General features: G+C 31.3%; 1 protein-coding gene across 1 annotated transcript in view; it reads left to right on the forward strand.

Annotated features, from left to right (window-relative positions):
- Window positions 1-2,953: 2,953 nt before the first annotated feature.
- Window positions 2,954-12,652, forward strand: part of LOC100572752 (somatomedin-B and thrombospondin type-1 domain-containing protein) — a 118,328-nt gene continuing 108,629 nt past the window's right edge. Inside the window, exon 1 of the mRNA XM_003240582.4 lies at window positions 2,954-3,663. Within this exon, the coding sequence (XP_003240630.1) occupies window positions 3,408-3,663 (256 nt within the window). The 5' untranslated portion in view covers window positions 2,954-3,407. The remainder of the gene's footprint in view (window positions 3,664-12,652) is intronic.

Raw genomic sequence — 12,652 nt, forward strand, 5'->3', positions numbered from 1 at the left:
TGTTTTCCCGGGGCCAATTTGTATTTGCAGTCCACCCATGAGTACCTGAGATCTTATTAAATTAGGCAATACAAATTATATTATATTATAATATATTTGTATTAATAAAATATATCAGAGCGGGTAATCCATTTGTATTAACAAATATGCGAAACCACCGTTGTTTTTATTAATTTTAAGCAGTTTTGCTCTTATTATTCATTTATGTTATATACAAAATCTCTTTAAAAACTCGCGATTGTTATTTATATGTAGATAGGTAACTTCAAGGTACCTTGTTATTATAATTTATTCATTTATTTTAATTAATTAGTATTATCTATTTAATCTTTTTTTTATATTCTTTTAGAGACTTACGTCTATCAATACAAGGAAACATCCCTAGTGATAGACGTTGCAGTGTAATAATAAATATTAATTATGTACATATTATCTACAAAAACTGATAAATAAACATTCATTATTATTATTATTAGTTAAATAAATTTGTATTACCAGTTGTAGTTCGGGGAGCCGAGTTGCGATCGCATGCAGTATAGCACCCCTGGAGGGTTCGCTATAGAACATGATGTGCATTGGAAAATGGGTTTTTCACGCGTGTTTGTGAGGGTGTGCAAGATTTTTTTTTTTTTGGTCGTTGAAAATTAAGTACATAATACTGTACTTACTAGTTAAATCTGGATTTGAATAATTTATTCGACATTGTGAGTGCTGGCCGCTGGGGTAATGTTACCACGGAACGGGCATGGGAAAATCGTTTTTACATGATGTGTTTGTTATGGTTTACACAATTTTTTTTTTGCACAAAATAAAGTTCATACTATATAGTATATAATATACCTAATAATTTTGGAATTAAATTTCGTTTATGGCTGCAGTGCTACCAAGGGTAACGGAACTATTAAATATTTATTTTAAAAATGTAGAATAGTGTACCTACTTTGTGTGTGTGTAGTATATGAGCACTTAGGGATGCTCTCCCCCCAACTAGATCCGCACCTGTTCATAGTCTGACTCAGAATTCACAACGACTCTAAAGAGCCAAAGCATTATTGAAAAATATCGAAAACGCAAAACAAAAGATTTAAATTTGAACCTTTCGACACGTTTTGCAATTCGTAAAAACAATTCACAGGCTTGTGCAAACTTGAATTTCAGGTCATACCTACCCATTTTTTTGGTCCCTCTTCTTAGGTTCACTCCTAACAACTAGAGTAACGTAATTGGATATTATTATATAAACGTTTAGGTATTAATTTAGTTAAATTACATTTTTTTTATATATAATATACACATAATATTATAATTATAACAATAATTACAATAACAATTTATAATAAAAAATGTATAAAGACAAATGCCTAACTTTTATAGGTAAGTATACCTACTTAAATTATTAAATTTGTTTATTACTAAATCTAAATAGTATTTCTCGTTTTGTAAATACTATAACGCTAATATAAACGATTCCAGACGGTTTTGGGTTATAGATATATTATCGTATAAATCGGTAAGTACTTATTTTATTATAACAAGTTGTTAGGAAAGATCACTCTGCGTCTGCAAGCGTGCTAAATTCCCAGTTTTTAAACAAATTTTAATACAACGCAATATAAACTATAATATTTAAAAATAACTATTTGGTAACCTTAATTATGTTTTGGTACATATTTTAGATTTTGAGAGGAGCGATAGAATGTATTGATCTTACAATGATGTGTGTGTATATGTTTTTTTTTCTGTCTCTCAGCAACATTTTGGATACTGAAATTGATCCGATTTTCGAGATCAGCATTTTTTCTGACAAAAAAGTGAATTTTTGGGACATCAAAATTGAAAATTCCAAGTGATTTTAGAAAGCGTTAAGAAAAACAAAAAAAAAAACGAAATGAAAAAATTGGTAATTTTTATGCAAAATATTAATTATGTTAGCATTTTCAATGAATGGTAACAATTTCGAAATATTTTGACTCTTTTTCAGGTTAGGTTAGGTTTTTTTTAAATTATTCTCTATAAAAACTTTTACACTTGGTAAATAAGCTTAAAAATTGAATACGAAATTCCTTATAAGCTTCATTAATGTAAGTTCAACAATTTCAGAAATACATGGGCACGATTATTTTTTATATGCATTTAAAGTTAAAACCTATAGTATGGGTACCTGTATTATTAAAAAAAAACAAAAGATACTTAACAAGAAATTGACGATCTAGGTCTTCCGGTTTTAAGCTGTTCTACTCCTATATTTCAAATCAGGCAGAGTTGAAAAGTCTTTAGCTGAATAAAAATAATTGTTTGACATTATTGGTTTGGGTAATTGAGAGAGGAGGAGAGATGGACCACGTCGTTCTGAAGTCTGAATAAGCAGTATTTTAAATAATTATAATTTACTAGTGAGAAAAATCGTGTTAAAATAGTTGTGATAATTTTATTTTCTTAATTTGTACTGTTTCAATCCTATTATTTAATTCACATACATATAAAATTGTTGTTACGAATATATATACAGTGCTAAGGATCCCATGGGGTCTGGGAATTCTTTAAAATTTGTGCACCCCAAAAAATATTGCTCTAGTTACACCCATGGGCCTTTCCTGACTCATTTAAATTTGTGATTACAATTATTATTAATAATCCTTTATAATTTAATATTGTATGTTACTGTAAAAAAGAAACTTAAACTCCCTATGGCCTCGGTTCCGAAGGTTTTCTTTTCTGGCATAAATGAAACAAAATCATAATAATAAAAAAAAATTGTACGTAATATTAATACAATATCGAACTCCTGTTGTAGTTGTATTATATTCGTGTAATAATATTTTTTATCAAGCGGTTGCGGTGGTCCGGCAAGACTGGCAGCACTGCGCCGCGCGACTCACATCCCTTTTTCCGCGCGCTCTCCTCCGGCGGCGGCGTAGCGGACGACTACAACAGAACATAACTACTGCCCGACGACGACGACGACGACGGCAGTTCCTGTCCACCTGTCGGCCACGACAAACGCCGGTGCACCGATAACGTCGTCGCAGCACGAAACCCACACGATCGCACGTGGTCCACTGCACGCGAGACTCGTCGTACGATAATAATTTATTATTATTAATATTATTATTTTATATTATTATTGTTATTATACTCTTCGCGGTGGTCCGGTTGGTTATCCTTAATATAATAATTAATCATAATTGAGACACACGCACGAGAGGCGATTTTTTCTCGCTCCCGCCAATTTACAATCTAAATATAACATAAAATTACACATTTTCGAACGATATAACAACGATAATATTATTATTTCGATAAAAATATATAACGTACCATACAGCGTATCACTGTTGTCCGTGTCGCGTGCCGCGGGGTATATCTAAACACACGCGAATTCAAGCCGAGCCGAACTCGACATCATCATGCGGCGTCGTACCGCTGCAGCAGAAGCCGTCGTCGGTGTCGCGGCGGCCGTGCTCTTGGCGCTGATCGGCGCCGCGGACGCGGGCAGCTGCTTGGAAGCCAAGTTGTGCTGTCCCGGCCGCGACTCGGCGTGCGTCGTCCAGAAGACGCCCATCAACGCCATCATCGAGGACCCCACGGACAAGCCGTGCTACTGCGACCATGCGTGTCTCAAGCTTGGCGACTGTTGCACCGATTTCAAACCAGCTTGCGGAGGTCAGTGCCCCCATGCATCTTATACATACATTACTTATTACAATTTATAATTAATTAGTTTATTGTTATCTTATCGTCGCTCGTTTTTTTTTTTTTGTATTTTTTGCTTACCGTCGTGGGGTCAGACTTACGGAGGAAGACGCATTAAAGTAGGGAGACCCCCCCCCCGACATTCGATTTTTCAGGGGCCCCGGGGCCTAAAAATATGATAAATTTTAGTTCGGGTCCTATAGATCTTTGTTTGAGGAAAAGGATATGTTGATGTTTTAAAATAAAAATGTTGATTTAAAAAAAATTACAAAATTCCAATCACGTAATCAATTATTTGCGGTGGCGCATAAGTTGCGATAGTTATTGTGTAGGATACGTACCTATACGTCTAATCACTTCCTCACGACTTTTGTGTATACGTTAAATTTAAACTGTGGATTGAACTTAACTGCAGTTCCAAATTAGTGCATCTATGATAATTGTTAAGATTTTTTACCATTCGCGGGATCCCGCTATAATCAGCCAATGATATAGGATTATAAGTTTGCAAGTCTTAGCCCCGAAATCTTCTTTGCCTTGGGCCCTTTAAACTTTAAATCCAGCCCGCCATCACTATACCATACGTAAGCTCCAGGATATAGCATATATACGATATACCTAAGCTACCTCTAATTTTATTACTAAATGTTTAAGGGAAAAAATGATTTTTCAGTAGTTTCACCTAGTTTATCGTACTTTATTTTTACTGTTTTTTTTTTTTTATCAAATATATAGTGGATTTTTATATTTTTTAATTTCGTGGTCGGAAGCAAAAAATATTCCTAAAACGTTATTTGATTTATAAACAACAAATATTGAATAAATATGCATGTTATTAATGAGCATTTAAATTTTAAAGTTTAGATAAACGATACCTGCTTAGTTTACAAGTTACACGCATATTATTTTTAAGGAATAAAAACTTTTGAGCATTACTATTTTATTCCGTTCAGATATAAAATTAAAAATCCATAAACCATACCATAATATGATAAAATATAAGCAGGTACCTATATTGTATTAAACTATAAAATTATATTGATATGTAGATATAATAATATTGTTATGTTAAAATTATATTAAATTAAAGTATAAACAATTTATTTTGAGTACATAAAAATGTATTTAAAATTCAGTGTAGTCCTGTAAATGGATCATAACTTAAGTTTAAATTACGCATATCAAATCCTGTATTGTAGGTAGGTTAGGTTACTTACTTATTGATGAATGGTGAAGGTTGTCGTCGAAGTCTTCGTTATTTTATCGTGCACAAGCTGTATAAATATTCTCAATATAATATACAGGTCAAGTTTAATATTATAATAGATAATAATCTGACTAACAATTTTTTTCCCGACCCGCGACCCATCGGTGGTCGTGGTATACGAATAATAATACCCTTTTAATTCTTAAAAGCGATACGTACGAATAAAACGACCACTTTTTTTAAATCCGCTTATTTTTTATTATTTTTTTTTTATTAAAGAATACACAATAATAAGCAGTCAGAAAAATAAATAATAAAAAAATTTATAATACCTACCTACTTATAGTATTATATATCTACATATTACTACCTATAACTATTTGATTTAAATTTGTAGTGTACTACATTTTATTTGTTTAAATACACTATTATTATATATTTGTTAAGGCTTAAATAGATATCATTCGTACAGTTCTCTAAATAAAAATATAAAGAATGATTGCAAAAACATTATACTTACCTACATAATATTATATAATAATAATAGCAATAATTATTATTGCAGCTATTACTAACTTTTATCAAACCTGTTTTCATAACCGACGACAACTTCTTGTCAACTCTAATAATTTGTATGCATTCAACAGAACCTAGAGAGATTATTGATTTCTGAAATATATTAATATTTACATTGAAAATATTTAATAATAATAAATAATAATGAAGATAGACTGTCAATTTTCCTATACATAATAATTTATGCAAAAATAATAGACTTAAAGGTATAATAATTACTCAACCCTTATAATTAAAAATCTAATAATTTATTATGTATAATAAACGTGAAATTATTGAAATTTAAGTGGCGAGCGTCGAGAAAAAAAAATCAAAAATTTAAAACCATAAAATAATAATACTATTTATTATATTATGTTAAATATAGTATAGCTACATTAAACGATGGCCGTTCAGTATAGAACGTTGGAACAGCCGTTTTAATATGCATAAATAATTTTTAATTAAGCACATTTTCATTATATTTTTATATATTTTATGTTTTATAATCATATCCAGTACGCACATCGTTGTATGTACAGGGTGTAACAGAAAAACCTGACAAATGAGACTTCTTTCATTCTAATCAATATTTAAACATAATTTTTTTTGAATACATTAGGTATGTAACTTTTTTTAAAATATTCTTTTTGGTAATTTCTTGACATCATACTATATATTTCTTAAATTATTTATTGGGTATCCATATACCTAATTTTCATAACGAATCGTCATAATTATATAATTATAATTATTATTTTATTATATAATTTTATCTGTCGGGTCTCTTTGTTACAATCTGTTGTTGCCCTGTTTTATAGTGATGTCAGACTGAATAGACCTGGTAGGTACAAATATTGTACATACCTAATATTCGTTTAGATGACGTTATAATTTATAATATAATAATAATAATAATAATAATAATAATAAGTAACGCTCTAATATTCGGCGATATTTCATTTTAGGCTCGTAAATTAGACGACGCGCATTTATACGGAAACCGGGAACTTTGCATGCGGCACGACTGTTTTACGATTTATGCTCGTGTACAATAGGTACTATTATTGTAGTAAGTATAGGTACGAGTGTAACCACGTGCGTCATATAATAATAATAATAATACGATGCCTTATTGGTATTTTTTACTTTTGTTTTCGACACGCGCGATTCGTTATAATAATAATGACCGCGTGCGCGTGCACAATAAATACGCGATTAAACGAAATTGAACGACTTTTGTAATGATAGCTGTTATACCTATGGCCATCATATCAGCGGGCTTTAAGTTTGAGATCACATTCGGAAAACGGTTCTGCGAATGGGATTGGGTTTATCCGACGTGCGTTAAAAAAGGTAATTTGCTCGTATACTGCGCTGCAATGACTGTGCAATTATTCGTCAGTCATTGTTTTTTTTTTCTTTTTGGTAGGGGGGAGGTAACTTTCTAGAAAACTGTAGGTTTGCCCCCGCGTTTACATACCAGGTGATCCATTTAAGTATCTACACACTCGTCTGCATTGTTTCAAAAAGTCTTAACTTTTTTGAAAATATTATTTTTACGTAAAATTCGAAGTCATATCAAGTCATCAAGACAATTTTTCTGGAAATAATATATATTTCTTACTAATTTTTTTTATCGTTATCGTGTTTCTTTAAAAGTTTTTTACTTTTTTAAATGACACCATATACATTATTAATAATTCATACTCCGAAGCAGAATATTATTCGGGCTAGTTCAGTCTATAAAAATCAAATTTTGGACTAGTACACCCTACAGCTTATTTGTTATAAATATTCAATTAGTTTAAACAGGCAGAGTAGGTAGTGGACAACAGTTTGCGGGGTACCTACCTCTCTCCACGGTTAATTTAAACTTTAAATGTGTATCACTATTATGTGAACTACGTAATGGTCTGAAATTTGATATTTATTATTCATTGAAATACTCCGTACAAAGAACATGCATAAAATAGTAAAAAATAAATCAGAAATTACATAGAATTATGTAATAAAATATTTTCAAAAAAGTAAAAAACTTCAAAATAATGAATGTAGACATTTAAATGGATCACTCTGTATAGGGTTAAGCGCTGAGCTGGGAAATGCATGAAAACGGCTTTTTTTTATTTAGGTACAACTACAGCTGCAACAGTACAATACAACATTACGACGTACAGTGTACCATATATTTTATACACGTGTATTATATAGCTATATACGAGGCTATATAGACAGGGTAGGCACTGTCGTGGTGTTGTGTCCGAAATGTTTTGACCGTTTTACCGGCCCGAAACTCGATTTTTAACGAAAGGAGAGAGAGAAAAAAGCTCGCATTGTTGTAAAATCAATGTAGGACGTAGGCACTTATATATATAGAATCTGACCAGAATCTAAAACGTCCGAGTTATTCGCAAAACTAAATGATAAGTGCATATTATCGTCGTGCCGAACTGCTATTTATTTTGTATTTCGCGAGGTGACGCGAATAGTGTTTCAAATAATTGATGACGAGGGTAAGGGGGGATGCTGAGTTCGGTTCAATATATTATCATGTCCATGTAACACGAGACATTTCAAGACAAAAAAACCGTCTTTCGTATATAATATATTTTAACATGAATATGTTTTTTGGTTGCGGGTACAGATATTTTTATTTAATCATCGTCCGATTAATCGAGTCATCGACAATAGTCTCCAATATTACTGTTAACACGTATCTAGTGTTAGTAAGTAGAAAATACAATATATTAATCGCTTAAATGCTGTAGAAATCGTTTATATGACACAGGTGGTAGCGATGACATACCGTGGGTTTAACGACTTAAAATTAAAGGTCTCGTCAAAACTCCTATATTTTATATTATGCTAATCGTTATCGGTTGTTATGACGTTCTTATAATATAATAATGACCATACAGATGTAATGACATTTATTTTTGATGAATTCAGACAAATATTTTATCTATAATGACGACGGGTCATTATTATTATCGACAGTTTATGACAAGAATAATTTCCAATATAACACAAAATATTACACAATCAGTGTCAAAATACATGGCCATTAATAATACAAGTTCAAAAACAAACTTTGAAAAAATATAAAAAAAATATGGGTACCTACCTACTTACATGAATTTTATTTATAAAATAACATGTTACAAACTAAAATAACAAAATTGTCTTAGTAATATATGTACTTAATAAATATTACTTGTATAGTAAAAATAGTTACACTTTACTTTATAATAATATTTTATACCTAATATACATATATAGAGTAAACACTTAGCAATTAAAATATTATAAAATAATGTACCTAAGCTGTTTTCTAATAACTTTTTATTTAAATTTTGATTGTTATGACAATCGATAATTATAATGAGCTATTAAAGTTTATATTTTTTTCTGCTCCATAATATTATTATAATTGGTTTGAAATACTTAAGATTGTATATACTTATCATATTCTAATTTATTTTTGAAACATTTTTAAGTGGGTTTTTAAAGTGCTTTGTCCCTCCCCTGTTTGTACCTATGAATAATCACCCGAACAGCTGGTGACATAGCCAAGAGAAGGCGAAACGATTTTGGGAACATTTTAAAATGTTCTAGGTGAACGTATATTACGCGTAAGACGTCACCAAGTAATGAAATAACAATTTTTATTAATGTCATTGTAAACTTTTACATAATTTTCCCATGGCGTCAGCATTTTCCAATCAAATTATATTGCCCCCCTCCCAAAAAAACAACAACAAAGAAACAGAAAAATCTGACGTATACCTATTATATACTATTATCTTATGTCACACTTGGTCCCATACCGCAGGTGTGCTATACGCGAATCGATCCTCGTGGTTTTATGGGCGATTGTAAACTCTCCCGGGTTTAGTCCAATACTACCTGACGGGAACATGTTAACTCTCCCGGGTCTACTTCAGTACTACTAAGCTAGAGGAGCATGGAACATTATTCGTATAACAGAGTTGGTAACACTAAAATAATGCTGTTAATAATAAAAATCATTGTTGCTGTGAGCTTTAATATATTATAGTCAAACTACTTTTTATGGTAATTGGAACACACTGATTTCAAAAAACTTAAGGTATAAATAATTAATATTTAAATAGAAAATACAGGTTAACAGTAATACAATTAAAAGAAAAATTGTATATGGCATTCACAATCTCTGCTGTTAAGGCAATTGATAGAGTAGCAATAACATTTAAAACAACTCGGGAGAGCTTACACATTTCCTTCAGGTGAACATAGATTGACCCGGGAGAGTTTACCATACAATCGGGAGAGTTTACCACCGCCCAAAAATTATGCGATTATTGCAAGCAAAAATTAACGTAAAACCAACGTAATAAAACCAGGCGGTGGTAAACTCTCCCGGGTCAATCTATGTTCACCTGAACGAAATGTGTAATTCGTCGGGGTGGAAATCGGAGCAAAAGTCTTTCGTGCAATAACAACGCGAGCGCGTGTCTACCCTATATATGCATAATATACGATTCCCCCGTCGCATTCAAAACGCGACAGTCGGACGACCCCGCATAGACCCCTCGTACCTATGTATATATAATATTATTATTATTATTACTATATATTCCGTACGATATGTTATAATAGTAGCGCTAGAACCCATATACTATATAGGTTTATATATATATATTATATGTATACGCCCTCAAACGATTTCAACCATATAAAACTTCTACACACGTGGTGCGCATATATAGATATTAAATAATATATATATATATATGTTAGTTGGTCGGTAGGTGTACCTACACTGACTGTGTCATCTGACGCACGACTATATATAATAATAATATAATACTTATATGATTTACGCGTGTACAAAGTTTATTCACATCTCGGTCGCACGTCATCGTCGTCTTTGCATTTTCGATCAACTACACTATATACAATAATATTATATATCTCACTTCAGTAGGTATTTCAAATTTTGATACCGGTATCTACGATACTACCGGTAATATATCTCGGTGATCGGTATTTTCGATCAATATAAAAGCGTTTCAAACCAAAAAAATTGTACGTATATTTTTTTTTAAATAATGTTTGTAATTTATTATTATGCGGTTGTGTAAATTATAAGTTAAGACGCCTTCACAGCTCACCCGGAAAGATGATTTCATGAAGAATATTCTTGAACTGTGATTGGTTGAACCATGTGGTTATCTAGTAGTTAACCATCATTATTGTTTTTAATACCTTACCTATACCACTTATACCCTATATTTAAGTTCAGTCCTACTCAGAGCGTGTGTTTAATGATATTGGTTCAAATTTAAAACACGTGAACAAATTATAAATTATCACGTTTCATGTTTCACGGTGTGCTGTGAAGGCGTCTTTATAAATATAGGTATGCAGTATTTTTGGTAACAATGGTAATTACCGAACCATGGTTTAAAATACCAAAAATACCAGATACCGGTATTTTTTAAATACCAGTAATTACCGGTATACCAAAAATATCGCCAGCCCTATACGTAGTTTAATATATTATTTTATGCACATCAGTAAGCATATAATAGGTGCAAATTGTAGTATCGTATTTAATAATATGAGTTTACGAAGGGTTGTTTATTTCCAAATAATTTTGAACCCATTTACCGTGGTCCTAAATCTAAAATTGACCGAGTTACAGACTTACAGCTTTTTGAAATAGGCAAGTGATTCGATTTTTTCAAAAACACGGCACACTTGTATTGAGCGATTTTTTTGTTTAAATTTGAATTTTCTTTTTATTATTATGAAATAAAATGTGACGGCATAATATAATAATATTATGATTTACGCGCACACCAAGTTTATTCACATCTCGGTCGCACGTCTCAGTTTCGATCAACGTATAATATAATAATAATATTATGAAATATATAATATCGTGTATAGTATAATATATTATTATGCATATCAGTATACATATTGTATTATCGTATAATATAATAATATGACTTTTTGGACGGTTATTTTTCCCGTCTCTCGTATATTATATATATGTATTATAAAGGTACGTACACGCACGCGTTACGCTGTTATACTTTTGTTATTATTATTTATTTTTAGTTTTAAACGCGATCGACGAGCATTAGCATTTTGATAAATGGCTGTAACTTGTACAGTATAATAATATAAGTACGGCGACAGCTTTCGAAACGGTATTGTATATATTATAATATATAAAATATACATAAACACAGTGCTTGAATTTGGACGGAGTACCCCCTCTATTTTAAAAAAACATATTAGCGTGCCCCTTTTAATTATATCCTAATCAATAAAGAATTTAAATATTCGGATACCCACATTTTTTTTAATGTTTTTGCATCTTCTTTCTATTTTTTCTACCACAGCAGCATATAAACGTATACGTAGGTAAACTGTGTTGGGTGTGCAGCACACACGACTTTTTTGCAAATCGAAAATAATGTCATAATATTTTCAAATATTATTACTATTATTGCGTCGAACAGTGTTGTTGTAGTCGTCTGCGAGAGGTGTGACTCTAAAGATATTGAACAAGATCACATCGATATATTAAAGGGGAGGGAGAGGGTTTCTTATTGTTGGAAGAATCGAATGTAACTACGCAATTATGAACAATATTATCTAACGTGCAGGTAAAATAATAAAATATACGTCGCACATAAATCCTAGGTACCTAGGTATTGCTTTTATACTTCTGCTGGAAAATATATACTTAGGTACCTACGTACTCTAAGCTTTAAACTCATCAAATGCACAGTAATTATTTGACGTGTTATTTACATAATATGTTTATCTGTATATATAAAAAGACTTGTCCTGGGTGATTCATCATCGCCTAGCCGGAACTGCTGAAGCTATGGATATGACATTTTCAGTAAATGTACTTATTACTATGTATAGGCGCACTAAGAAAGGATTTTTCGAAATTCGCATTTTAAAGAGGCGCTCAAACAGGGATCTAGAGGTTCACGATGGAAATTGGAAATTTTATTTTTATTTATTTTTTAAATAGTTGCCACTGGTTACAGTCTACAGTAGAAATTAGTATTTATTATTATTGGTTTCATTGGTTGTTTGGGAAGATCAGGTACAGTTAGCACCAATCAAATTATTGAACATTGCAGCAAGTTACACCCAAAAACAGTGAACAATCATAATTTTTAA

Source organism: Acyrthosiphon pisum, chromosome A1 (assembly GCF_005508785.2).
Source record: "Acyrthosiphon pisum isolate AL4f chromosome A1, pea_aphid_22Mar2018_4r6ur, whole genome shotgun sequence".
NCBI lineage: Eukaryota > Metazoa > Arthropoda > Insecta > Hemiptera > Aphididae > Acyrthosiphon > Acyrthosiphon pisum.